Source organism: Prionailurus viverrinus, chromosome E3 (genome assembly GCF_022837055.1).
Source record: "Prionailurus viverrinus isolate Anna chromosome E3, UM_Priviv_1.0, whole genome shotgun sequence".
In the NCBI taxonomy this organism is placed as follows: domain Eukaryota; kingdom Metazoa; phylum Chordata; class Mammalia; order Carnivora; family Felidae; genus Prionailurus; species Prionailurus viverrinus.
In genome coordinates this window covers 9,138,931-9,166,787 of record NC_062576.1, presented here as the reverse complement: position 1 = coordinate 9,166,787, position 27,857 = coordinate 9,138,931, and the positions used below count along the sequence as shown (strand labels likewise).

The 27,857-nt window shown below is 54.7% G+C and overlaps 1 protein-coding gene across 7 annotated transcripts in view; it reads right to left on the bottom strand.

Annotated features, from left to right (window-relative positions):
• CUX1 (cut like homeobox 1) overlaps positions 1–27,857 on the bottom strand; it is a 366,343-nt gene that overhangs the window by 17,505 nt on the left and 320,981 nt on the right. For 3 of the 7 annotated variants that reach the window (XM_047838946.1, XM_047838945.1, XM_047838944.1), the window contains exons 21-24: positions 25,251–25,553; positions 21,582–21,770; positions 15,671–15,935; positions 220–10,147 (exon numbers count right to left, since the gene is read on the bottom strand). The exons of 3 other annotated variants lie outside the window; for them this stretch is intronic. In XM_047838946.1, the coding sequence (XP_047694902.1) occupies positions 9,415–10,147; positions 15,671–15,935; positions 21,582–21,770; positions 25,251–25,553 (1,490 nt within the window). In that variant the 3' untranslated portion in view covers positions 220–9,414. Of the gene's footprint in view, positions 1–219; positions 10,148–15,670; positions 15,936–21,581; positions 21,771–25,250; positions 25,554–27,857 lie in introns of those variants that run through there. One more of the 7 variants, XR_007147822.1, reaches the window with a different exon arrangement.

Sequence of the window (27,857 nt, the reverse complement as noted above, 5' to 3'; positions counted from 1 at the left end):
TCCCAAGCAGACTCCACACTCAGCAAGGAGCCCAACGCTCGGTGCGATCCCACGACCCTGGGATCACGAGCCGAAATCAAGAGCCAGACGCTCAACCGACTGAGCCACCCAGGCGCCCCCGGAATGGCAGTCCCCGAGGTGCCCTTTGGACACAGAATGACAGTGTTTGCTGCTTCTCCTCAGGCCGGGGCACTTTAAATAAACACAACCCACACATTCTTGTGTTTGTATAAAAGATATTTACTTCAATTATCACACCTAGGGTGCTAGTGAATAATAATAATACATGGTGTGAGTTTCATACAGTGATATTGCTTCTCCATATCATATAGGGACCGTTGTACAGTGCTGAGAACAGACATCGTATGGCTAACCAAAGACAGAAGGGACGACGTCGAGGGGCCGCCGGGTGCCTCCCCCACCCCCACGCCAGCTGGATCAACTTTTGACTCTTAATGTCCAAAACAAATAGCAAGAAAAAAAAAAAATGTTACCAGAGATGGGTCACAGCAACACAACAGAGGCTTCTCAAAGCTATTTGTACAATAACGACGCCTTTTTTTTTTTTCGTTTGTTTTTTGTTTTTGTTTTTGGTCAATCGGGTCTCTGTGAGGATTTAAAAAAAAAAAAAAAAGGTCTGTGATTGTATTAACAAACGAGCTCTAAAAACATCTAAGACTTAGTGCGTTACAGAAAATATAAAATACTGCTAAAATGTAAGACACCACGATACACTGGGGGGGTGGGGGGGGGGAGCTGAGCTTATGAAGAGTTTTCCGGAAGAAGTCCGCCACTCTGTGAGCGAGCTTGTCTTGTGCTGTGTTAGTAGTCTGGGCAGGAGCGTGGTGCTCCCCGCTCTCGCGGCAAGTAGTTATTGCACATTGCAAAGAGCTAGGTCTTACTCAGTGGAAAGGGACGTGGGGAAACCCACCTTTTCGGCTGCTGCTGCTTTTTTTCCCCCCACTTGTATTTGCTAACGAGTTGTTCTCAAACGCGGTAAAGAGTTTTGCACGAATCCTCACGTCTCCAAAATGCACAGCATTTTCTGAGGGGTCTCGGTGGGACAGGAGAGGCCCGTTTTCCCCAGGAAAGAGGCAGAAAACGGCTCAAGAGAGAAATGCATAGACTGATTCGAGAGAAATGAGAACTCTTTGGGGCGCGGGTGGGGGAGATGGGGGCGGTTATTTCATCGGAGGGCTTTCTTTCAGAGATGAGGACAGAATCAGGACCCCCGACAATTTCAGAGAAGGGAAGTCATGGCACAGAAAGCGAGTCGCGGTTGGGGGGGGCCCTCTGGGAGCGGGGGTCAGCCGCGCGGCCCCACCTGGACCTCGGCCTGGCGGGCAGCCCCCTTCTCCTGGGCCCCACCCCACCTTCACACCCGATTAGCAAGCAACGGGCTGTGTTAGGCTGTGTTACTCCCTCTAAGCTTCAGAGCTTCACCGCGTTAAGGGGGGAGGGGTTCCCCCCCACCTCACTGGTGTGGGTCCTCAAGCCACAGCCGGACCAGAATACACTGTTGCTTCGCAAGATGCAAGACGGTTTTGACCAACTTTGTGTGCAAGGAAAACCACCACAATCACAACAAGAAAAGCCAACAGAACACAGCAACCCACGCGAGCCTTGCAAGAAACCGCTCTCTCCCTCGGAAGCCACGGTCTCGACCAGGCCGCTGCCGCGCCGCCCTCTCTGACCAGGGCTCGCTGAAACTTCATGAACCCAGAAGTCTTAACCAGAGGCTCTAGGAGGCTTTGGGGAACTGAACTTTGCTTTTCTACGTCTCTGCAGCTCCTTGCACTGAGTGTTCTTCTTCAACTCTCTCGTTTAAAAAAGTTAGACACGCGGAGACCGCTAGTTTTTGAGTGGCTACTCTGGACACAGATGTCTGATTCTGCTGGAGAAGCCCCCTCTGGCCCCCCAGTCGAATCCCCAGACCCTTCGGTTCTTTTGGGGACTGGGGGGCGGCGGAGGGGGGGGGAGAGGGCAGGAGGCAGAAGACAGTAACCACTGGAGTGATAGCAAGAAGCATTTATAACAACAACAACAACAACAACAACACAAAACAACAATACACTCCTGATAAGTACTTAAATGATTAACCTAACAATAAATAGAAGAGGATAGAAATAATTTTTTTTTTTCTTCTCAAGGAAACATCCTTTTATAATTCTCCTCACGCACGCTGGCAGGTCAGTAGCAGTCAATCCATCTCAACAAGAAAAGGTTAAGTGCTGGAAGGGATGGCTGTCGTCTCACACTTGGGAGGGTTCTGAGCTGCTGGGTCACAAACACAGCCCCCTCCCGCCCCCCCTCCCCCAGCCAGCGGTTCCAGCAGGTGCCTGGGGGGGGGGGGCCCTGTGCACCTGCACACCTCGCTCGGTGGTCAGTAAGAGGCAGGCTGAGATGGGGGTGGGGTGGGGGGGATGCTGGGGAGGCCTGTTTTCCCTTCAGTTCATGAACAAACGGAACTACAGTGAACATGCTCACCCACAACCTGAATCGTCCTGGTCTAAAGCTTACTTCGAGTTCATTTGGTGTGCAATACATTATCTCTTAAAAATGAAGAAAAATGATTTCTATTGCACAGAGCTTTTTACACATAGTCATCTACTTAAGTGCTTTCTGTTTAAAGCAAACTACAAAAAAAAAAAAAAAAGGAAGCGGGGGGGGGGGAGAAAAAGAAAAAGACAAAGAAGGGAAAATGAAAAGGGAGAGGAACTTTCGAACAAAAGCAGCCCCGTGCCACTTCGATGCATCTTGCTGAATGGTGTCTGGTTTCACCAACGGAAGTCCCAACGCTTCCGTACACACTGTGCTTCTGATTATTTTTTCCATAGGGATGTAGCCGTGACATTGGGATATAAGGCACCTTTCCTTTCTGATCACAGAAAGCTTGATACATAGCATATAGCATTATTTTGTGGTAGAAATGAAAGCCTAAACACTACAGAAAACGACAGTAACAAGACTACACTTAACGTCATTGGAGAAGCGAAAATGATCCATGGAAAGCAACTCAAAGGTATTTTAAAAGGTTAATACCAGGGGGATGGGGAAGTGCACATTTATGCATAGCCTAATGCCTTTCTCTCACTAGCCTTTTTTAGGATTCTTCGCCTACAATGCCCAACTTTTCAAGTTAGCATTCCGGAGGAGACTAGGCGCTTTGGAAATGTCTTGTTAAAGCTAAATGTCACTTCATGCAAAAATGAGAATGGAGATACCGCTGACGGCGTGGTCACGGTATCTTTGGAGGGGAGGCGGAGGAAGGGCCGCAGGGCCTGGGCAGGTGGGGGCAGGTCCCCTGAGAGGAGAGCGCCCGCCCGGGGAACCTGCCTTTCCTTCTTCCCTCAGCAGGATGAGGCTCCAGGGCTGCTGGGGCAGGGAACTCGGGCGGAGCTCATTTCCTGCCCAGCTCACTGCTCTCCACGCCCCTCCTCTGCCTTCCGGATTCACCCCCTGGGTTTGGGCCTCCACTTTTCAGCACATCTGTAAAGGGTTCACAGGCTGGATCTTTTCGGAACTTTCATTGGGAACTGGTTTTCTTCTCCTGATGGTTTTCATCTACAAAAAGGCAGACGCTGATGGGAATGGAAAGATTTTTGTCAAACTGGACCCTTCTCTCAGCAAACGTTCCGGGCAACGGGACTGTATCACGTTGGAGTCCCGGGCCACCATCTTGCCACTTGGGGTGGGAGCTCTGCCCTGGGTACAGGGGTGGGGGCGGTGGTCACGAAGGCTCTCCTGTTGCCACCGAGGCGCAGACGAAACTACAAAAAGCACTGGGGGGGACTTCTAAGTGCGAGCTTTCCCGGCAGATGCGCAGGCAGGCGATCATGGCACAAATCCTTAGTTAGGCTCCCGGGTCGTTCCGGCAGGAGAATACTCTGGCCACCAGAGAGGGCGCACCCACATCTAACCGGCGGCTCAGGGAGCCGTTTTTGTTTTTGTTTTTTTTTCTTCCTTCCTCTGCACTGCATAGAAACTGGCATGTTCTTTTGGGAAGAGTCACGTGATTGAAGACTGGGTTTGTGGACTGGAGAACACCATCTCCTCTCCTGACCTTGAGAGGCTTCCAAAGGAGGTCTCGCGGTGGAGCTGAAATCAGAGCCTCCCTGTGCCAGAGACAATAAAGGCAGAGTTCCCCAACGCCAGGTAGGGATCCTGGGGAAGTGTCCTCACGTGGCCATGTAGGGGCAGCCCAGGGCAAGGGAAAAACGGCTCTGATGGAGCTCAACAGCTGAGCAGGAACGGACAGAAAGCAAAGGCAGGCCAAAGACAAGGCCCTCTGAGGCCCGAGACCGCCCCCGCCAGCAAAGGAAACAGCTGTCAGAGCGTTAGGAACAGGTGGAAGTCCATGTGCCTCGTGGAGCACAGCTGTCCGTCCATGTTGCGCTCACAAAAGAGAAGAGGGGGAAGGAGCCTGCCCGCCAGGCCAAGACACTCAGGAATGCCGCGCCTCTAGCGTTTTCCCTCTCTCCCGCGCCGGAGTCCACTCGGGCCTCGCGGTTCTGAGGGGCTCGGGGTGGGGAGTAGCATCGAGTGGGAGCACAGGTCAGTGAGGTAGAAGGGGACGGAGGAGGAGTGTGCTGACGAGGGAGGACACCCAGGGAGGGAAGCAGACCTCCCGGCCTTCCCAGGGAGGGAAGGGACGTGGCTAACCCGAACCTCGCCTTGCTCCATCTCCCCCGCACGGCTGGCTTACTGGCCTCAGAAAGTGGGGGCTCGGGATGGCTAAGGGCGGACTCTTGCTTTTACAGGCCTGTCCAGAGGCGCCCGGCAGAGTGCATTTAAGGCAACGGCCGCCGTCCCCCAGCTCCAGGTGTAGTCGGTCACGAACACCGGTTCACTTTGTGCTAATCCCAGAAGGGCGTGCGTACACCTTCCGTCCCCCCCCCTCCCCCCCCCCCCGCCCCCGGCTCCTCTGCTACTTTCAGGGAGGTTTGTTTTTCTAAGGAGGGATGAGAAACATTGCATAGAATGTCAACAGGGTTCATTGATCACCGTGCCAGAGGGGGCAGGCGTTCAGGAGGAACCCCAGTTCGCCTGCAGCCGGGAAGGCACCGGCCTGTGGACTGAGCCGTCCGGTGACTCTTGTCCCGACCTCTTAGGGCACGACTGGGGCATGATCTTAGGGCAACGAGCCGACACCAGAGCTTTCCCTCGGATTAGAGTACAACCTGCCTTCTGCTTGGTTTCCTCATGAGCCGCACGACTGACGTGGCTCCGGGCCGGTGGGGGCGGGGGGGGGGGGGGCGGCGGTACATGGGGAGGGTCTCCCATGGCCAGAGAGAGCACAGACACTCAACCCCAAGCTCTGTAGCACTCTGGGTCTGGACCACCAACCAGCGGACCCAAGCGTCCACATCGGGGGGGATGAGTTTTAAATGGGGAGAACAACGAAGATGCCAAAAAGAAGGAGACTGGGCAGGGAGGCACCTGTGCTTTGGAAGCACAGGGAACCGGCCCCGGGGAGGCAACCGTCATCTTTTTGCCTCAGTCACTCTCACAGACACAGCGGCCATGGTTTGATGGTGGCCATACGGGTCAAGATCCTGGCACTTCCTGGAGACTTCTCCAAGCCTGCATCCCGGGACAGTCTGCTGACCACGAGCCACCTTATGTTGTGATGTTCCTCACGCAGGTCGGCTCTGAGCATACTCGAGTTGAGCTGGATGGCTACGGCAATCCTTTCTGAAGATCAGTCTGGCGGACAGAGATCCCGGACGGGCCGACTGATCCAGAAGTTCAAAGGCTGGCGGTCGCCTGGGAGCCAGACGGTGGAGGCGAGCGGGCACAGGTCTAGGACGGAGCCCACACGCCTTCCGCCTCCGATCCCACAAAGGGAGTGTGGCTGGAACCAAGGGTCAAGAGGCCGAACGCGAACGCGGATTTTACACCGAACCTCCACTTAGCCAGCTAAGTAATGGCAAAACCCTTAAGTTATGAACACTGCCTCCAATTAACAAAAAGAAGCCATTTAAAATGGTATAATGGAGCTTGTAATTAAGTGTTAGTGTTTTATACGGAACCGCTTTCCCCAGGGGAGAGGTACAAATCAGCTTTTTAAACTGATGGAGCGTAAAGAGGAGGTCGGCTGCCTGTGGGGGCTACAGCTCGGAATGCCAGCCAGCTGAAGGTAGGCCCCCCCGGAGAGGATGCTGTTCAAGGCACTTGAATATTGCTTATCAAGATGAAAGATCCACCCTTAGACTCACACTGAGGTGCATCGAGGAGGGGGGACACTCCCCCGACCCCCTGACAGGTTTCTGTTATATAGTGGCAGCTCTTAGAAGTATTACAGTGAAAGCTTAACACAAAAGATCATAGGGTTGGGATCACGATAAAAAAAATATATATATAAATAGAGGAAAAATACAAACACAGAACCGCAAGCAAACTTTAACCAACTGATTGTATCGAGCACCCAGATGTAAGTCTGGCAAAAAAGGTAGAGCGGAAGTCAACATAAACCTAGTTTAAAAACCACCACCACCACCACCACCACCACCATCACCAAAACCCAACAAAAATGGCTAAATCGCTTGGAAGAGCCAAAGTGGCTGTTTTAGACTGTTACTATTTGGCCACGAGGATGGACAAATCTATACTTTTTTCAATTCCCTCGGATTTAACGCCTTGGTAAATTAACAGTCCTGCCTTGAAAACTAAAACACTACCCTAATATTTCTGGTTAACACCCTGCTTTTCATTGCAATGAAAAATCAGATATTTAGAGATTCGTCACACATGATGACACGATTCCCTCGAGGTTTTCGTGGAGAGGACACCACAGTACTGTCAGGGGCTCTGCTACTCACTGTCCTGGGGGGGGGGGGTCACTAATGCAAACTCGCTCTTCTTAATGCACCTGAATCGAGCCAGATGTTAATCTGTTTCCCCTTAAGCTCCTCCATTTTGAATTCTCTTCTCACTGAACCAGGTATCGAGTTCAGAGATGATACGACCATCAAAAGGCAAACAGCCTGCCTCCCAGCCTCCTAGAGCCTTCTGAAAACTTCTTATTCATGAAAAGGCATTGTCTTTAGTGTAGTGACTCTTAAATTTGTGAAAACTTTAACTAAGTGCTGCAGTTGCAGGTTAAAGGACTGTAAATGAACTACGTAATTTCTAAAACATCATGCAAGAAATGTGGTTTCACATCTTACAGTCAAAGTCCTACAAGTTAATTAATACAAGCACACTGAGGTGTAATAGCGGGGGCATACCTTGAAAATTATAACTCCCTCCCACCCCCCCCATCAAAAAAAAAAAAAAGGTAATATTAATTAAACTTAAGAAATAATGAATGCACCATTAAAATGCCATCCAAAGATGTTGACCTAAGACAAAGGTTTCAATGATACACAATACGGTCAAAAAGTTTTCAATCAGTAATATACAGTATGACAACTACATCTTGTAAATTATACCCAATACTGCCGGCAGTCTATCCCTCTAAAGAATATTTGCCCCTTTCATCCCTTCCTAACAATCAGATAATAAAATACAGCACCTATAAATAAGCAAAAAAAAATATATATATATACCGAAATCATCTATTGTTAGTTTAAAGATATGGCAATAAAGGAGTCTAAATTAGCAAACTTGTAGAAGCCATAACTGATAAAACAGCTTATTGAAAAAAGGTGGCAGTAATGCACTCTATGTGTGCACAGGTACTTAAGAAAATACACAGACGTATAAAATTGCACACACGCACACACGCACACTCTCACCCACCTCTATTCTCACGCGTATACACATAGACAACAGGAGGAATCAGAGACAAGTTAGACTTCAGGTTTGTACTTAGACTGCCCTACACTGTGCATAAAAGAACTGTTCCAAGAGGCAGAATGAATGAAGGGTCGATGGATGGTCTGGTCTGGAAGTGAAGAGCAACAACGTTTTGGTGGGAGTGTGGGCCATCTCTACAGGGGTGAGGGCAGAGCCCGGACTGCCACGTTCTCTCCGCTGCAGGGAAGGAAGCTTCCCACGACGGTCAACAGTCCTCAGTGCTTGTGGTGGGAAGAGCGGGAGAGAGAGAGAGAGAGAGAGAGAGAGAGAGAGAGAGAGAGCGCGTGCGCCAGAGCCTGCCGGGCCCGGGGAGCGGCGGCCCCTGGTGGGGCTCAGTCCATCAGGCGCCCGGGAGAGTGCTGAGAGGTGTGCTGCCTTCTGTGCCAAGGGAAGCCTGCTGACCACGCGGGGCGGGACCCCTGCGGCCCGCCCCCCCCCCCCCCCCCAAGCTGCCTGCTGCCACCTCGGCGGCCCACTCTTTCCTCCTTCCTTTACACGCTCGCACGTGTGCGGACTCACTAACGCAGACGTAGACACCATAAATTAAAACAGAATGAACGGGGACATGCTACAGTTCTAACTTGTCTCCTAACCTCCGAGATATGAGGTCTGATCAGCGTGCTCTGCGGTTAGAGGTTAAAAAGCAGATTATAAAATACCTAGATTCGGATCTTTTCTTTTTGTCCTGATTTGGCCTAGAATGGAGTGTATTAAACAGACCCTGGCCAGCAAAAGCCCAGAGCCAGTTAAAGCTATGGATCATGTGCACTACATGTCAGGATTCTATTCACGTACAAGAAAACACTACGTCAGCTACCACAAAATCAGATCGTTTCCTGATGTGACTTCTCTTTCTGTTAAAAAATATGTGGAGTAAATGTGTTTTATTTTAATTCAAAGTTTCAAACGAGAAGATTCTTTACTTGAAAATATTTAGGAATCCAAACTAGTGTGTTTAGAGTCGGTTTGACTGTGCAATCTCTTAGTGGCAACTGAACAGCTACAAAAACTTTCTTTTTTTAATTTTTCTGAAAAATCCCCCCTCCCACCCCCCCCTTTTTTTTTTCCTGGTTTAAGAAGATAATAGTGTATTATCGCTCTGAAGCCATTAGATGGCAGATAAAAAGCCCCCTTTTAATATGTGGGTTTGATTTTTTTTTTTTTTTAAAGCCCACACGAAAGAGGAGGGCGCAAGGCAAAGCTGTAAGAGTTATTCCAGAACCTGTGGAAATCACTTAGGGCAATAAAAAAAACACTTCAGGGTACAAAAAAGCTCGACTACACATTTCCGTTTTCTTCCTTGAAAACACGACATAGATTGGGCTTAATGCTCCTTTGTTTTCTATATGCACCTTGGCCTATGGCGATTTTGCCCTGTGGCCCGCAGGGCGGTTAAGTGCGCAACACGGTCCAGGCCGCGGAGTCGGCGCCCGCCCCTCTGCCCGGCCCAGCCCTGCCCAGCTCAGCTCGGCTCGGCTCGGCCCAGCTCGGCTCGGCCCGGCTCGGTTCGGCCAGACCCGGCTTAGCTCGGCCCGGCCCGGCCCAGCTCGGCCCGGCTCGGCTCGGCCCGACTCTGCTCGGCTCGGCTCGGCGGGACGGGCGGGCAGCGCCCTCTCAGAACTCCCATTCGATGGGCTCCTCCCGGCTGGCGGCCTTCTCCAGGCGGTGGATTATGCTGTTCAAGTTCGCGGCCTTCTTCTTCCTCAAGGGGTTGTCTCGAGAGTCCCTGGCGCCCGCCGCCTCCGGGAGGCCGAAGAGGCTCTGCAGCGAGCTGGCCCTGCGGGCGGCCGCCGGCGCGCTGGTGCTTGGCAAAGCGGAACTCCTGTCGGCGCCGTCCCGGGCCCGGCAGGGGCCCTCCGCCGGCGGGGCGGCTGAGGTAGCGGCGTCCTCCCCGGCCGCGGGCGCGGCGGCGGCGGCGGCGGCGGCGGCGGCGGGGTTTGGCACGGGCCCCGGGCCGTCGGCGGGGCCCTCGGGCGGCGGCGGCGGCGGCGGAGGGGGCGGCGGCGGCGCCCGGGGCCGGCCCTCGTCGTCCGCGTCGTCCGGGGCCGGGGCCCCCGAGGGCGGCGGATGCGCCTTCTCCGCCGGCCTGGGCGGCTCCTCCCGCTCCTCCGGGGCCGCGGCCGCGTCGGCCGGCCCTCCCTGAGACTTGGCGGCGGCCGCGGGGCCGCCCGACTCCTCGGCGTCCGCGGCGCTCGGGCCCTCGGCGGCCTCCACGCCGTCGCAGCTGTCGCCCTCCGAGCTGGGCGCGGCTCGGCCGCTTCGGGCCGACGGGGAGTCGCTGGCCCCGGCCTGGCCCTGGCTCCCGGCCTGAATCTCCTCAATGAACAGTTCTCTGCGGATCCGAGACCTGCGAGACACAAGCGGGGCGGCGCCGTGAGCAGGGGGCGGCCGTGCGCGCGCTCCGAGTCGCGGGGGACCCCTCCCCAGCCAGGCAGGGCGCCCCGCCCCCGGCGTCACCCCCCACGCCAGGCCCGGGCCTCGCCCCCGCCACCTCCCAAACTCGGTGCCTTTGCCCGAGTCGCCCCTCGGGGCGGGTGCCAGGCCCCTCTTTTCAGGGAGGATGGCGCGCCAGGGTTACTTGTTCAATGGCACTTTTCCTGCATCTCCTGTCCCACCCCACCTCCAATCGCGCTGTGAATGGCGCGGCCCATCCTTCGCGCATCCCAGGCCCCGGCATGGTGCTTGGTATACGGTCTTAAATGAGGACTGAACTAACAAATGGAAATGCAGAATGGATGGTAGCCGCGGCTTCCTCACCGGGACTTTGGGTAGTCGCCCAAAGTGTCTGAGCCACAGGTCAGGGGTCAAGGCCCCGGGCAGGGTTCTCCCAGATTATGTTTCAACCAATTCCCTCCTTTAAGAGGAGACCAGGGAAGGGTCACTTTTTTTTTTTTTTTTTAAGTTTTTTTTTTTTAATTTTTTTTTTTTCAACGTTTATTTATTTTTGGGACAGAGAGAGACAGAGCATGAACGGGGGAGGGGCAGAGAGAGAGGGAGACACAGAATCGGAAACTGGCTCCAGGCTCTGAGCCATCAGCCCAGAGCCTGACGCGGGGCTCGAACTCGCAGACCGCGAGACTGTGACCTGGCTGAAGTCGGACGCTTAACCGACTGTGCCACCCAGGCGCCCCGGGAAGGGTCACTTTTGAACAAGCAGGAAGGAGACCAGACACGCGCTCCAACACAGCAAGCGCGTTATAATCAAGCTCCCATACTTTGTCGGGTGTGAAGGGAGCAGCTGCACACGGGCCCTGGCCGTCCCTGGTTTGGGACGTCATGAAATGGCTCTTGTTAAGTCTGCTTTTGTGCCTGCGTTTCTCCTTCATCTTGCCCACTGTACTAGGCTCGATGAGAAGTCTCTCTAGGTGGTTCCAAAGAGCTGAAAAAGCCTCTGATTAATGTGCCAACTGTTAGTGGAAAAGCATCCTCAGGTCAAGTTAGCACTAAGCCCACTGTCTTGCAGAAGGAAACCGGGCCTTGGGCTAGGCATGCATAAAAATATTTTCTGCAGTACATAGACCCCAGTGAAGGTAACCTGTTTTGAGAGTCCACTATATGCCAGGTCTTGTGTTGGAGGAGGGCAGCGTTGAAGCCACCGGGAATCTGGCTGTAGTTTAGTCCAGTGTATCAGAACCCTGATGGCACTGATGTGTCAACACTTATTTGCTCCCTGCGGAGGACTCTTGTCCAGAGGATGGTTTCTGAGCCAGAGCTTCAGGGTGAGGTCCTAAAGCACCCCCCCTCCCGAAGTTCTCAGGGGGAACAGAAGACTTTCCTCCCTCTCTGGGCTCCCATGGGAGCCTATTAAGTGGGACCCCCTGCCGTCAGGTTCCTGGATGCTGTGCTGTGAGGGCAGGCCTGTCTGCTGCCTTTTCAGGCCCCTTGGCAGCCAAGAATGCCAGCCGGGGTGAACACCTAATCCCATCCCACCCTGGCTGGGGAGGTGGGAGGCCAGACAGGGAGACCTGTAACTCTGAGTCCCAGGGGTAGACTCGCCCCAGAACGGAGCACAGGCTCTGTGGAACCAGGCAAACCTGGGTTTGTAAACTTACTAGCTCTGCAACATGGCAAAAATTCCTGAACCTTTTGGAGCCTCTCCGTATGATCTGAAAATCATGGAGAATAGTTTCTTCCTTGCAGAGATGTTAGGAAGAAAATACTAACGCATAATATGGGACACAAAGTAGACCCAGAAAAAAAGGGCACTGTTCTGACCATCCAGCTGCCTTTTGAATGCCACAATCCCCGTTGTAAGTGCTAAGGCTGAGGTCAAGGGGCTGCGGGGCGGGAAGGGACAGCTTCGTGCCTGTGGCCTGGCATCCTGGCCGCCCCCCTCTGCAGCTGGGTGAACCCGTGTAACCTCTGTCTGGAAAATGGGGCCGGTAGCACCGCACTCCGCTGCCGATCAGAGGATCTGATGAGACAACACACATGATGCTCCCGGCTCGGTGCCTGGCACACGTTCTATGCTCAGGCGACAGGAGACATCATCTTTCCTCGCCTAGATTTGTCTCCACGTCTGTGAGGAATATCCTCTTCTGAGCTAGAAACACCAGGTCCCGGGAGCAGAGAGCCATGTAAGGCGAGGTTTGCAGGGCGCCACGGTATTTAGGGTTCAGAAGAGTTTCTACTGGGTGGACCTGTTCTTCCGGGAGGAGACCAGGTGTCCTGTGACACCCTGTTCTGGCATTCCTGGCCCTGTGCCCGGGTAAATGGTCACCCTAAGATACTTCTAATTCCTTGAGGGTGAAATGGTAAGAGGAAGCAAAGTTTTACTCTTTTGATGGGGGTGAGAATCGATCTCCAACCCCCCCTGCCCCACCACTATTCCCTGTGGGTTCCCGTGGGCAGGAGAAAAAAAAAGTCAACTTCTCCTGTTTAATTAACTCCTGCAGAATATGAGAGACATCTCCTCCCTTAGGAACTCAGTGTGTGTGTCAGGGGCCTGGGTGGCTCAGTCTGTTAAGTGTCTGACTCTTGGTTTCCGCTCAGGTCATGATCTCCTGGTTTGTGGGTTCGAGCCCTGTGTCCGGCTCTGTGCTGACAATGTGGAGCCTGCTTGGGATTCTCTCTCTCTGCCCCTCCCCTGCGTGCTCTCTCTCTCTCTCTCTCTCTCAAAATAAATCAGCATTTTAAGAAAAAGGAAAGGAAGTCTGTGCATGTGTGCTAAGTGCTGCTGTGTGCCAGTTCTTGTAAGAAGCTCTGGGGTCTACTGGGCTGGTCTCTGCTGGAAGCATCTAGTTGGAAGAGCTAAAAGCCATGGAGGGGGTGTGCTTCTCCGTCTGAATCTCTGCTCTGCACTTTGCCTCCCGGGTGACCCAAGTGACCTCAGTTCTTGGGGCTTTATGCCAATTCTGAATGACCTAGTGCTCACTTCTCATCTGATCTATTTTGTGGCTTATAAAATTCTTCTCAGTTCTTTTGTCAAGACCCTGCACATCTCCTACCTCTTGCAGAAGATCTTTCCAGATCTCGGCAGCCGAAGCGAATCTCTGCCCTAGGTTCTTCCGTTTGTCAGCCTGGCCAAGCTTTGTTACGGTTATTTTTGCAAGAAAACATTTACTGAGCATCCACTCTAGATCTGCATCTGAGCTCATTTCCTAAGTTTTGAGGTTCTCTTCCTCCTCCTCCTCTCTCCCCCTTCTGTCTTTACTTTTGTGGTGCACGGTTGACCCTGGTCCTGTTAAATGCACACATGGGGCGTCTCCACAGTGAGCAGCTGACCACCTGTACTGTGATGGGCGTTACACAGTCGTCAGGAAGGCGACTGACCAAAGCTAAGGAACCGGGCGAGAGCGTGCCCCGGCCAGGAGGCAGTGACTGTCGTTCAGCTGAGGCCTGTAGGGGAGGGTCTGGGGAACGAGGTGACCCCAGCAGGGCCAGGGGAAATGTTTTGGAGGTGTTTTGGGTAACAGGTGGCAACCCGACCCAGATAACTCCGCTGTCTCCAGGGTTCCCGTGCTTGCACTGAAGTGGACGTCGCTTGGGGCGCCTGGGTGGCTCAGTCAGTTAAGCATCCGACTCTGGCTCAGGTCATGATCTCGAGCTTTGTGAGTTCAAACCCCTCAGAGCCTGGGGCCTGCTTTGGATTCTGTGTCGCCCTTTCTCTCTCTCTGCCGGCCCCCCCCCCCCCCCATGCCCTGTGTGTCCCTCTCTCAAAAATAAATATTAAAAAAAAAAAGCGAACATAGTTGCAGAAGACCCAAAAGAACACATTCCAATGCACCTTTGTGTCTAGAAAGTAAAAATGGGATTGCATAACACCTGGCGGGGAGAGGCTCCGGTGATCCTCTGCCCAGGATTCCGTTCCTCCGCCTTCATTTCACTGTTTCCCGCTCTCAGAGCTTCCGTCCAGGTGGAGGGAGCTCCACCATTGCAACTGCTAGCCTCGCTCTGCCTCTGTTCTTATCTCATCTGTACATTGAGGATGAATAAGCTGGCTGTGCTCGGTTCGTGTACTGTCTTTGTCCTCACGGGAGCCAGGCCGCGCCCGGGAGGCCGGCTGGGGACAGTGCTGCCATCGTGGCTCCCCTTGCCTGGTTCCAGGAGTCAGGCAGCAGGTCTGTCTGGCTCTCACACTAGGCTACAAATGCTTACTTAGCTTTCACCGGCAATAAAGGTACTGTTTTGGGTCCCATCTAATATTTTCAAAGTCCCCACCTTGTTTAGCACCTGGTAGGAGGGGGGGGGGGTGGTCACCAGGGCGGCTTGGGAAGCTGCAGCAGAACCTAACAGGTAAGGCAGGGCCCAGTCCGAGACACCAGTCCCTGTGGTCCCCGGCTGCCTGGGATATACTCTGTTGCCCGAGGCCTGTCTCAGGTGAGTAACCATGAGGGCTCCGCCCGCACTGGCCACCTGCGTGTGCTTGTCCCCTGGGTAGAACCAGGAGCCCCCGACTCAGTTTTGTTGGGCCCTAGAGAAAGTGATGTTCTGATGACAACCAGCAGTTTGAGACAGTCACTTCAGGGCATTAAACAAGCAGGGACTTCCATCAGGCCACCGGGAAGTCCCGGTTTCTAGCGGCAGGAAGTCTTGGTTGCAGCTACGATCGACAATTCATTGTATGTGGGTGTCATGACCTAATCCAAACATTTTACCCCAGTCGGCTTCATTCTACGGGAGAGCACTAGGCCCTAAGCTGACACGCCTAGATCAGGTATTTGGTCTGAGTGAGTTTTATGTCTTTCATCTGTAAAATGCAGGTAAGGGGCACCCGAGTGGCTCAGTCGGTTAAGCGTCCCACTCGATTTCGGCTCAGGGCTTGATCTTCCGGTTCGTGGGATGGAGCCCCATGCCGGGCTCTGCAATGACGACGTGCAGCTTGCTTGGGCTTCTCTCTCCTCTCTCTCTCTCTCTGCCTCTCCCCTCCTCGTGCACTCTCTCTCTCAAAATAAATACTTGGCTCAGTGTCTGGAGATCTGGTAGGTGCTCAATAAATCTCATTAATTTGACTGGATTTAGTTCATTTCGAAACAAATCAGGCTGATTTGGAAGACAATGCTGTAAAAGAACCTTTGGGTCTGCACTAAGACATGCTCGCTGCTATGGAACCGCGGCCGCCTACACTCTCCCTCACTAAGTGATCCCGTTTTCCTGGCACAGCAGACAGACGTCGATTGTCCCTAATGACGTGATCCTCCACCTTGGGAGCTAAAAACTCCAACGAAACATAAAAAGCCAAACTAACCGACCCAGCACCAGGCTTTCGGTCCCCAGCCCGCCAGGGCCAAGTCCCCAGAACGTCAGCCCGCTGCGCCGTTCGTGGCCCTTCCCTGCGGGACAGACGGGCCGCCTCCCAAGGGCCGACGGCGCACCGCTCTCTCGGAGCCCGGACTGACGGCGCCGAGGGCCGGACCAAGCCGGGACGTACCTGTAATTGTGGAACCAGTTGATGACGGTGCTGGTTTTCAAGTTGAGCTGGGTGGCGAGTTCCTCGATGGTTTTTGGTGACGGGTATGGCTTTTGCTGATACGCTCGCTTCAGAGCTTCTTTCTCTTCAGGAGCCAGCACCACGCGGGGTTTCTTCAGCTGGTGCTGGGGCTGCGGGCTGGCGCCCTGGCTGTAGTCGATGCCAACGGAGGGGGGCTCGCAGGGCTGGCTGTCGCTGACCGAGCTGTGCCGCCGCTTCATGTAGGCTGAGGGAGGGAGAGAAGGCGGATTGAGGTGCAGGCCCAGCCGGGAGATGACCCCGGGCCCCTGACCCCCAAGAGCGCCACGGGGCGCTGCCGGCTCACACTCGTGTGTACGTCGTGGCAGCCAGCTGTTCGGCCCTGCTCTTCCAAGAGCGTCGCGGAACCCCTGGGCCAGAACCGTTCTGAAACCCAGCCCACGTTCGCCAAGCGCCTGCTCTGTGGGAACACGACGTCGCCGGCTGGCCCTGCCTGGCGGCTCAGGGGGGGACGCGGGGAAGCGTACCGGCGACCCCGGGGAAGCGCGGTGAGGGAGATTCCAAGGGAGGGAGGTACCCAGCTCAGCCCGAGGAGGGGTCAAGGGAGGCTTCCCAGGAGAGATGGTGTTTAGGCTGGATCTTGAAGGCCAAGGGTGATTAACCAGAAAAAGAGAGGATGAGGTAGGAGGTGGTAGGAGACTGTTCTGGAAAGTGGGACCGGCAGGTGTAAAAAAGAGGGCACAAGGCACGAGACAGCACAATTCCGGAGTGTGTATGTGTGTAGTGTGCGCATGCCCACGTGCGCCTGGGGTGTGGAGGGGGAGGGAGGAGCCGGAGAGACGGGCAGTGTCGGGGTAGGCTGGAAGTTTGGACTTTACCTCAGAGGCAGAGGGAAGGAACGAAAAGGTTTTAGTCGGGAATGGTCTGATCAGCTGCATGCGTTTTGGAAAGGCTGTTCTGGCTGCGGTTTGGAGGATGGAGCGGATGGCAGGGCTGGCAGGAAGGTGCTCCGTTAGGAGGTAAGAATGAAAAAGATCTGAACTGGGGCAGTGGTGGTGGGACTGGAGAAAAGTCCAGAGGGTGTGGAGATGGTAAGGGCCAGAGCTGACAGGACGGTGGGGGGGGGGGGGGGGGGGAGGGGAACTGACGCAGGAGGGGCTGAGGAGGGCGGAGGAGCCCCCGGTCCCAGGCTGGGAAGTGAGGAGGGTGCTCGTGTCTCTGGGTTGGGCGCCACGGAAGAAGGGAGAAGACGGTGGCTCGTCTTGGAACTGTGGAGTCGGAGGGGTCTCTGGGTTGCCCACCTGGAGATGGCCTGTGGGCAGTGAGACAGGTAGGTACGAAGCCTAGAAGAACGGCTGGGCCAGAGAGAGGGATTTTGGACCACAAGAACACAAACTGTGGTTGTGGTCCGTGCCGTCGGTGAGAAAGATGGGGGCTGGGAACGGAACCCTGGGACATCCACAGGCAGAGAGCGCCCCCACGAAGAAGCAGCCACGAGGGATCCAGAGATGGGAGGAAAACCAGGAGACAACGGTGGGGAGAGGATGAGATCTATAGTGTCAGCGCTGCAGTGAGTCTGACAAGGACCCCGGAGACCCTCTGGCTTTAGGAGATGACCAGAGACTGGGGGAAGGAGGCAGAGCAGGGCTGTGGGAGCAGAAGAATCCAGGTGGCTGTAGGCCGAGTACCGAACGGGAGGTGAGGAGGTGAAGGCAGTGAGCACGAGTTGCTATTTTAAGACGCCTGAATGTAAAAGAACAGCGAGAGACAGGATAGTTTCTGGAAGGGCCGAGGGTGGATCTGAAGCTGAGAGCGAGCTGATCGTGTTTCCAAGCTGAGGGGCGAGAGCTGGCGGTACAGGTGAGAGAGATGATCGCTGCAGGTGCACCAGGATGGCGCCCGAACAGGACAGGAGGGGAGGGCTGGAGGTACTGACGAGCTTATAGGGGCTGTGGCGGGGAAGGCTGGTGGCTGGCATTTTCCTGCTGAAGTAGGAAGGCAGGAGTGATGATCTGAAGTGATGGGAAAGGAAGGAGTCTTGGAGGGGTAGAGGAGAGCGGTGGAGAAAACAGGCAGAGCACGAACCCGAGGTTGGGATCTGCAGGGGGACGGGGAATGGGAAGGCGGGAGAGAGATGGCTGTGTCTGGGACGATGGCAGGAGGAGGTAAGGGCACCAGGTAGCAAAATGATGGGGACAAGGGTGGGAACAGGGATCGGCGGGCCTGGAGGCAGAATGAGCCATGGAACACGAGAGACATGGAAAGACAGAAGGACAGCAGAACGTGGTCAGTGAGTGGGGTGCCTGAATTTAGTCTCTGAGAAGTAGAGTAGTCGTGGGTGACAGCAAGACTTGGGGAAAAGCCCAGGGTTAAGGAGATCAAAGAACTTGAGGCCTGGCCCTGGACGGGGTCTGAGGGTCTTAAAACACCCCTGAATGAGGTGGGACGTGGGTACGGAGGAAGGCAGCAATCCAGGGGCCATGGTCTTGAGAAAAAGTCCAGTAGTGCGGGGGTGGGGGGCGGCTGGAGGGGGCTCGGCGCTTCAGGGACCATGCACCTGCCCTGGGGGACTTGCCCTTGCCCTTGCTTTTGGGGACAAGCAGGGTTCTTGTGTCCTTGATATGGCTTTTTACTGTGGAAGGACTGCAGGGGGGAGCAGGGGGCAGCAGTGAAGTAAAGGGGACGCGCCTCCAGATTCAAGTTCTCTGTTCTCTCTGTGCTGTTGGGGTTTCATCTGCCCCGTCTGTCCTTATGCATCACCTGTCCCCAGCTATGCTTCAAGTTAAAAACCATTCGGGCTTGAACCAATAAGTCATCCATAGTGATCTTTCTAGTGGATTAGCTTGGTTGGAATAGAGTCTGCAAATCCTTGAAAACTTCTTAAAACTGATGGAAGATGGGAGGTAATATTATTGAAAAGGAGGAGTGGAGTGGCCAACATCTGGGACGGGATCCTCCCACGTATGCGGTGGGAGGGGGGTCATTGCCGCCCCTGCGTACAGGGGAAGAAACCGAGGCCTGGAGAAGCGAAATGCTGGGCTTCAGGTCACACAGCTGGTAAGTGACAGGACTGAGGTCTGACCCAAGTCCGTGCTGGGCAGTGCTGCTTGCCTTGAGCTGCCTGATGGCGGCCAGTGCCCCGGCCCCGCAGCACCGGAGCACACCCTTCAGCGGCACTGATGTTCAGGTCTCAAAAAAATGTTACAGGAGAAGACTATGGATTGTCAGGGTCCATCTGTAGCCACCAGGAAGAGATACCGATGAGCTAGCCCACGCTGTACGGGTGCACGTCTAGGGGCTGGTGGCTGTGTGGACAGGTTGGTTCAAGGGCCGTCTCGTGAAGGGACGGAAAGCAAGAAGGCAGACCAGGATGGAGACAAAAGTTTATGAAGAAGGAAAAAGAGCAATAAAAGATTCGAGCTAACGGGAGAAGCAGCAAAATCTTTCTGGAAGAGAGGGAAGCGTGACGCACATGTGAACCCCATAGTCTGGATCACCCGGTGCTCACTTTTTCATAGAGTCCAGCCTGGGAGCATGATGGACTTTCATCTGCTTTAGAGGAACCCAACTCATTTTAAAAACTGTGACATACGGAGCACTTAGATGTGCTGGTGGTTAAGTTCCGTACATTCTTTCCAATGCTCACAAACCTGAAGGAGGTCATATTACCATCCCCTTTCTACAGATGCAGAAACTTAGACTCAGGAGTTACTTAACTAACTTGCCATTTTATGACTGACCTAGGACACAGCTGAGAAGGCAAATCTTCCCCCAAAGAAAACGAAAATCATACTGTCAGTGGCCAGAAAGAAATGAGCCTGCCGGCCGCTCCCACTGGGTGGACGGCCGGTAATCGGCAGAAATCCCAGGGAAGTGCTGTGTTTGGGGTCGCCCACTGTGGTGAAGGCTCCTCCAGTGAGCATCCCTACTAGAGGGAGAAGACAGTGGGGCCACAGCCGCTTTTCGGGAACTTGGGACGTGGGGAGGGGCCTGGGCCTGGCTGAAACAGTAACTCCTTTGTAACACAAGATGGCGCCCAGAGCCCGTGCGGAAAGAAGGAGGCCTGTGCCGACCCCCAGAGATCCACCTGTGGGGGCAAGGGTCCTTTCCTAGTGGCCTAGGAGAAGCACGCCAGGGTGGTAGAACCAGGGCTGTCCCCCTCCTGACACCTGCAGCGACGGGAGGCTGTGCAGGAGGTGGCCTCGGAGGGCCGGCCACAGGGAGGGGGTTCCCCAGCACAGGGCGCGGAGGCCTCATGGAGCTCAAGGTGGCAGGCCCCGCCCCTTGACAACGCAGAGAGCTCTAACATTGCTTGGGTGAACACTGATAAGTGTCGCAACTCGGTGATGGATATATGGGGTTCACGATGCCATTCTACGTCTTTATTTGAAACTTCCCCAAGGGGGAAATGTTAAAAAAACTTTTGGGGGTGATGCGGCACCAGGCGTCACATCATGTGCAGCTGCCCAAAGGGTCGTGGCCTATGTCAGAGCCGTGGCCTACACACCGGGAGGCAGGCCAGGGTCCACTGGAGGGCCCTGGGTCGGGTGGAAGGCTGCTGCCTGGGCACAGGGCCCCAGTGTGGCTGATTCTGGACAGAAGGCCGCACAACACACATCTGAGAGCACCAGCTTCAGAGCCTGATGGCCCGTGAGTGCGGGTGCCGGCTCCCAACTTATGAGGCCAGTGGTTGAAAGCAGACAAGTCTCATAACGCGAGGGCCTCGTCTCTCCTGGATAATATGCCTACGCTAGACAGAGCTGTGTGGACTGAGTCAAGTTTGGACACCGCGCCAAACAGGAGCCTCAGGACCCGAAGTCTCCGTCTTTAGACAAGGCCTGACCCCACAGAGCTCTGGGAAGAGACGTCAGAGGTGCCTGCTTCCTCCCGGAGCTCCAGCCCTGGCTGGGTGACAACAGTGCCACTAGGCCGGCGGCGAACAGCAGACTCCCTTGGTGAACTCGGGACGCAAGCCTGGGCTTGGTGCCTGGCCCCCGGCTCAGACACGCACGCCTCAGCCACGTGGGTGGGTGGTGCCTCGTTCCCACATCTGAGGGACTCGGGTTCGACCACTCCGTGAGCTCAGGCCACCGTGCCCTCCGCGGGGAGGAGCAGCAGGTACCAGTACAGACCAGGAGACGGAGAAGACATTCCTTACCACCACCAAGGTGCCCCTGCTTTGGGATTTCTCCCGTGTTGTGGCCTCCGGGGTGCGGGAAGAATGCCGATCAGCATCCGAGAGGGCTCCAGATGCGCACGGAAAGAACAGCCACGCTTGGCCCTCAAGGAGGCTAATCCCACGCAGCCCCACAGCCCATAAAGTAACGGCAAGAGGGATCTGTTCTGGCTGGAATGTGCTCTTCCGGTGACCAGGTGGGGTGACCTCAACGGAGGCACCTGGCTTCTCTGAACGCGGGTTTCCTTATCTACAAGTGTGTTTATAAATGAGCTCTCCGATAAGACGGGAGACGGAAGGCCCTGGCTCGTGGTCCACATGCAAGAGACAGAGCTCCCCAGGCGCCCAGCAAGGCAAAGACAAGAAACAAATGGGCTGCCACCGAGTGCTGTGACGCTCGCTTCTTGGTGGCCTGAAACAAGAAAAGGGCTACGCTGACCGCCAGGGCGACCATGAGGAACTCTCAGAGTGCCCCCCTCAATGCTAAAACGTATTTGGGTTCAGTCGGCTGGGTAGAAAAGTCACAAACCTTCCCAGTCCTCTTAGGTACTCCTCCACTGACAATTGTCAGAAGAGACCCCCTCCCCCCCCCCCCCCCCGCCCGAGGGCCCTTCGGCCACAGATCAGTGACCTTCGCTGCTCTGCGCGAAGGCTTTAGAAGCGACGGCGCGTCTGTACACGAGAAAGCAACGAGCCGGGGCAGGCGCCGGGGCTTACCTTTCTTTTCCATCCGTTTCATGTCCATCAACTTCTCCACGTTGTTGGGGTCATTCAGCCATAGCTGCATCCGGACGAAGGGCTCCCGTCCCTTCAGACTGAGCTTGTGCCAGGGTTTTGGGCGAGCAAGGAGGTCGGAGACGGAGCCTTGGGTGAGCCCCAAGATGGTCTCCCCAAATAAGCGCTGACCTGGCGAGAAAACGGAACGGAGAGAGACGTCACTACAGAGACCCAGGGATCTGGAAGGACAAGGTTAAATTCAGGCACGGGTTGAAAGACCCAGAGTCTGGTCAGCTGGGTCCCGCCTCGGAGCGAGCACTTGTTAGAAAGAGCTCTTCAGCCGGACTTGTGACGAACTCCACTGGTGACGGAGACAGTATCACTCCCGCGTGCTGCTGGCACACAACGACGTCTCTCGCAAAAAAGCCTTCAGCCTCTGGAGGCACCGAGGCCTGGATGACACCGGCAGCGCTTATCAGAGGTGGTTAATCCCTCACCCAAGCTCAGGAGGTTAATAGCACACGGGGAGCCCTCTCTTATACAACCTCAAACCACAGGGCTGTCTGGCTCCTTTCACGATTAGCAAGGTTATCCGGTCTTGCTGAGAAAACAGGCCACTTGACCCAAGGTCACAGCAGGAAAGAGAAGGAGAAAGAGCCCCTTAGCGCTGTTTTTCTGAAAAGCAGGCCATTTCCAATTCTAAAGTCTATTCCCGCAGTCTCAGCTGCCTCTGCTGACTGGAGCTCAAAGGCGATCGCAACCCCTTCCTCGAAGCCTTTTCTCCGAGGCCGTGGTGGGCAGCCCGCTCCCCAGGCCGATCAGAGGGAATTCTGCTCTGGAGAGCACAGCGACACCAGGGCTGCTGGGTTCGTCAGAGGCTTCAAGAGAAAATTTCTCTTCTCTGAGAGCCATTCAGCCTCGGGTGAAGAGGGGCCGGCACTTTTGAAGGCGCAAATGAGAATGCGGCACAACCTGAATGACCAGATGGGTTCGGAACGTGACTAACAGGACTTATTAGGCGGAAATGGAGACTGGGATCAGACAGGCCGGCGCTGGGTACCACACAGAGTAGGGAACACGACACCCGGGTCCCCGAGCGGCAGGGTGACCGCGGATGACAGGCTCATGGGCTCCCGTCTTCGAGAGGGAAACACCACCCCCTGTGCTCCCAGGGCAGGTGTGAGCAACGGTGGAGTACCTCCTTGTAAAAAAGCGGGGCTTCAGGAGCTCCCGGGGGGGCTCAGTGAATTAAGCGTCTGACTTCAGTTCAGGTCGTGATCTCACAGTTCGGGAGTTCCAGCCCCGCCTCGGGCTCTGTGCTGTCAGCACAGAGCCGGCTTTGGATCCTCTGTGTCCCTCTGTCTCTGCCCCTCCCCTACTCGCACGCATGCACCCTCTTTCTCTCAAAAATAAACGTTAAGAAAAAAGAGCAGCCCTTCAAGTGGAAGTTTACAGCCTGGAAAGCACCGGATTTGAGATATTATTATTTTTTGTTCCCATCATTTTCACTTAGGGACACATGTACCGATTTTGTAAACCTGTGGTTCCCTGCATTTCAAACTCACAGGGCCTATAAGCGTCCTAAGTCCTCACCAGATTTTTGCTGTGGTAGTTTTAAATAAATTCTATCTAATTCTCATCTGGCAAATGAATCTCATTTACATTCCAAGGAGCTTGGGATGGTCAGGAAAGTGATATATGTATACACGGCTAGTTACTACTTGCTTGACCCACCCAGTTGTATGGCAGGGGGGATTATTCTTGGAAATCTGTATTGCTTCTAGAGCTTTCGCAGTGGTGGCTCTCAATCATTTTTGGGTCACGGACCCACTTGAGAACCCGAGGGACGCTACCTACCCTCTCCCGATAAAATGTGTGCACGCACATACTCTGCTTATGATCTCAAGAGACTGACCCCCGAACGTCTCAAGATCTCAAGCCAGCGGTTGAGGATGCCTGGGTGTGACAGCTGCATAATTCAGCGGTAATTTGGCCCCCTCAGTGCCCACTCAGAGACCCCCAGCAGGGGAGATGGGCTCTTCCTCGGAGAAGCTAGGACCGGCTACAGCTACCACTGTGCTGGCTTCTCAGCTCCACGGTGGCGCTGCTCTGGAGCTCTTCCGGAAGCTCATGCTCTAAGAGGAGGCAGTCATCTCTCTGGAGAAGTGTCACCCCTGAGAGCACTGATTTACGCATCACATGGCATTGGCGGTGTATGCCCAACACCGGCTGAAACTCCAGCAAGGATGGAGACACGGACGGGAAGGCCAAGGTGGAGACTTTCATGCCCGTGATCTCACGACTGCGACCTTGCAACTTAGCAGTGGGCTAACGCCAGAGTTGTCTTCAGCCGCTTGCCCACATTTACAGAAAATGACACTTCCTGTGAGGGGGTGGGCGGCAATAAGATATTGGGCCTGCTTCTCTGGACTCGTGATGGGACTGTAAGGTAGGGGAGGACCCAGGTCTAGGAATCCCTGCGTATTTCGATCATTGATGAACATAGAGGGCTTCACAGCCATTTCATTTCTGTGAATTAACTTCATTAAAAACGTTCCCAGCTGACACCGCTTCTTCCCTTGTTCTGGTTTGCACAAGCGGTGGGGTAGAGAACCTCAACCAGGCAAGCTGGCCACCTAACCCCTCCACCACACAAACTTCCCCGGACTTCATTGCTCCTTCCTTCTTGTGCTATCCCCTGGGAGAAACAGACACGTAGGGCCCCTCCGCAAATTCCAGCCGCTCTTCGGGGTTGTCTTAACACGCACCGCACACAACACTGTTCTTTCCGTTGACCTTTACACTCGGGAAGTAAGCACCGCACACAACACTGTTCCTTCCGTTGACCTTTACACTCGGGAAGTAAGGACAGCGTGTTTGGGGACAGGCTGTTTCCATTCTCTGGGTGTCTACGACCAGGAGAATCCCATGTGGTCAATGCTGTACCATGGGGGCACGGAAGTTTAAAATGACCAAACACTCTTAGTATTCTGACAGACAAAGCCACCGCCCGTGTGCCCCAGAGGCTTCAGAGAGAGCTGCCTCGGGTGGTGCACGCACGAAGCAAAATGTCCTGGGTCTGGGGCTGAGCCCCAGTGAGAGGGGTGGTGAGCTCAGTTCCACCGAGGCTACTGCCTCCCAGTGGAGGGCCTGGGGAAGGGAGCCGGCTTCCTGGAGCAGCAGGGAGGACAGTAATAGACTATTAGCTGCCAGGCGCGGTGCGAAGCAATGGCTTCTGCTCATAAGCCCCCGTCGGGCATTGCCGTCCCAGATTTACAGGGGAGGCTCTGAGAGTGGCTTGCTCAGGATCACAGACACAATAAGAGGAAGAGCTGAGACGTGAACCCTGTCTGTGGATTCTTCCAGCATGCCATCTGGATGCTGCTCCCGCCCGGCAGCGCCCGTGAGGACCGGGGAGTTGCACCGGGCATGCCCTGGTCAGGGTGCACGGGCGTTGGCTGAGACGTCCTGGTGGGCGCGCCGGGGAGGGAGCAGGCTGGGACCGACCGCCCTCGGGAGCCCTGGTATTCACAACTGGAGGGTGTTTTATGTCCTTAGCGATGGCTTACAAACGTTTAAACTCACTGGCTGGTCCCTGCACCCATTCTTCCAGAAACCACCAGGAAGCCACCCGCCGCCCCCAATGTGGCAGCCGGGGAGGGCACCTACCGAGGTTGTTGTCTGTCAGCACCTCCTTGACTCTCTTGGTTATGCCGTAGGTGTCCAGCTCGGGAGACATGGCCACCAGCTCTTGAATGCTGAGGGCCGAGTGTCCCGAGAGAGGCAGTGGCGTTGCGGGCTGCGAGTCTGAGGCGGGCGGGTCGCTGGGCTCCGGAGGCTTGCCGTCCTTATTCGTCTCAATGGGGGGACAGGGCTGTTGGACCAGTTCAGTCAAACTCTTCACTGATTCGCTAGAGCTCATCGGCGACTCGGGCGCAGGGCTGCAGCTGGCAGAGGTCTTGGGAGTGCTTTCTGTAATGAAAGAACACGAAAATCTGAGGCTGAAAATAGCCGTCTTTCACCATGAGCATTACTTTCCTCACCCAGAAAACACATTCAACGCCTGTGCAAGAAGACAGCATGGCGAGCCACTGGGTCTATGGCCTGAGAGAAACTTCATCTTCTGCATTAAAAAATGAAAAAACAAACAAACAAACAAGAACCCTGAAAACCGCAACAGAAGAAAAACTAGAGGTTTGAACAAAAGGGATCTGAAGGCTTAAGACAAGGGCATCCTGTTGCGAAACTGCTGTCGTATTAACCATGGGCCATCACGGTTGTGACGTCTTCCGGTGGGACCCTGTGATTCCAGAATTCAGAAGTCCCTCGGCTAAATTATAATCTGCATCTTATATTCTGTCCCTAATTTTCAGAACAAGATGAACGGGTGGATTATTTTAAATGAGGGCGGCCCACGACGTGTGGTTAGGAAGGCCCCAGAAGAGGAGACCTAAGGCCTCGGCCACTGGCCCCAGGGGGCCCTCCCCCCTCCGTGCTGAGTCCTGGGACTCCCTGTGGGTTCTTGCTGTGATCCCAGAGGGCTCCACAGCACCCAGCCTGGAGGGGACCGACAGAAGAGAAGCACTCACTCTGCTCCCTGTCAAACCCCAGGACGTGCTTCTGAAGGCCAAGCTCTGTCACACACGCTGGCACCGGGAGATGGGGCCAGAGTGGCAGTCGGGTCTCCATGCTCTCCCTTCTGTCCTGGTCCGGGTGCCCAGTAGGGAGCGCCATCCCGTGCCACCCGTGAAACCCAGCCTCCATCAGAGTCCTAGGATGTCTGGAATGAAGGCTTTGGCCATTTCCTAATTACCAAATACACAGAAAGGCTGTGTCCGGGAGGAAAACGCAGAGTGAGACAGCGCTAAGGTCCTATTCGAGGTAAAGTCAGCTGATGGCTTGGTGTCTTGGGACAGGCTCCCTCTCGCCGCCTCCCATCAAGCCTGGCACATAGCAAGAGCCCATGTGCCACGTGTCAGGGGCCAGGCCAGGTCCTGTCACTTGGGCTATGTGGCCTCAGAGAGATAAGTCTCAGGAAGCAGGCCCCTCATGGGACATCAGAGCACCTGGGTGGCCCCCAAAACACTGGCTACCTGATTAGACAAAATGTAACATGGAGTATTGACTGAATTTCAATTGGGCCATAGAAGTGGAGTGTCCTTTGCTGGACATGTCACATCCAAGATAGCAACCTGGATCAGACGCAGGATAACGACCTATTCTGAACTCAACAAGATGGGAGATGTATTCTGAATACAAGGGATGTTTTGTGTAAATACCTAGAAAAAATCCCAAATGAAACAACTTCAATTCAACCAGTGAACCTGTTTATCATCCTAAACAGGACCAGGGTTCCACCATCACATAAACCTGTGTCCTCAACCTGGAAATTCTGGTTTAAAACAAACAAACAAACAAAAAACAACCCGCTGGTTTGTAGAAGATGTAAAAGAGCTAGACGTAAACAGCAGAAATGATCCGTATAAATCTTGAAGGCAATATGAATCCTACAAATCGGATTTCTTCTCTCTGCTCACCTCCGGGTCATCGTACAACTGGATATAAAACCCAGCAAATGTTATTTTTGTTTCTGAAGCAGCAAAGAAATTGTACTGTAAATTTGCCCCGATTCACCCATGCGAGGGACCGATGTGGCAGACCATCCATCTTGCTCACTGCAGACTGTCAAGGATGGCATGAATCCCCACATGATAAACAGATTCCTTCTCAGGTTTGTGTCCTGTAACCCACAGCAAGGTCAAAAGCATGGCTGCCTGGCTAACAAACTGCACGGTGCCACCGCCTGGTGCTTCCCCTGTTTTGTCTGGTGCCGGCCGAGACCGAGCTCCCGAATCACCGGACGGCGGTGCGTTTCTTTCTCGCAGGCGTTCCCGGCTAGTACTCGTGTGGATTTTTGCCACGCAGAAGCCCTGAGGGAACCGGACAGAGGCACTGGCCGCACGTTACTGGCGTCCCTCTGCGCTCCCAACCATGGCTGCAGACAAAGGCAAGGCCCTCAAGATCAAGCCCCCCCCCCCCCCCCCCACCGCTGGGCCTGGAAATGTACCGGGAAAGTGCCGCTGGGCGGGTTTGCATTGGATCTCCACTCTGTGTCGAAACTGCAACTGACAACTCGAAGCGGAGTGCTCTTTCCGGGGGACGAGGATTCACGGACCGACACGTGCACACACACGCCACTGTGATCTCGGGTCACGGAAAGCAGATTGGGCCCACGTGTTTGGCTAGGCATGGACAGATGCAATGGCAAATGGCCCC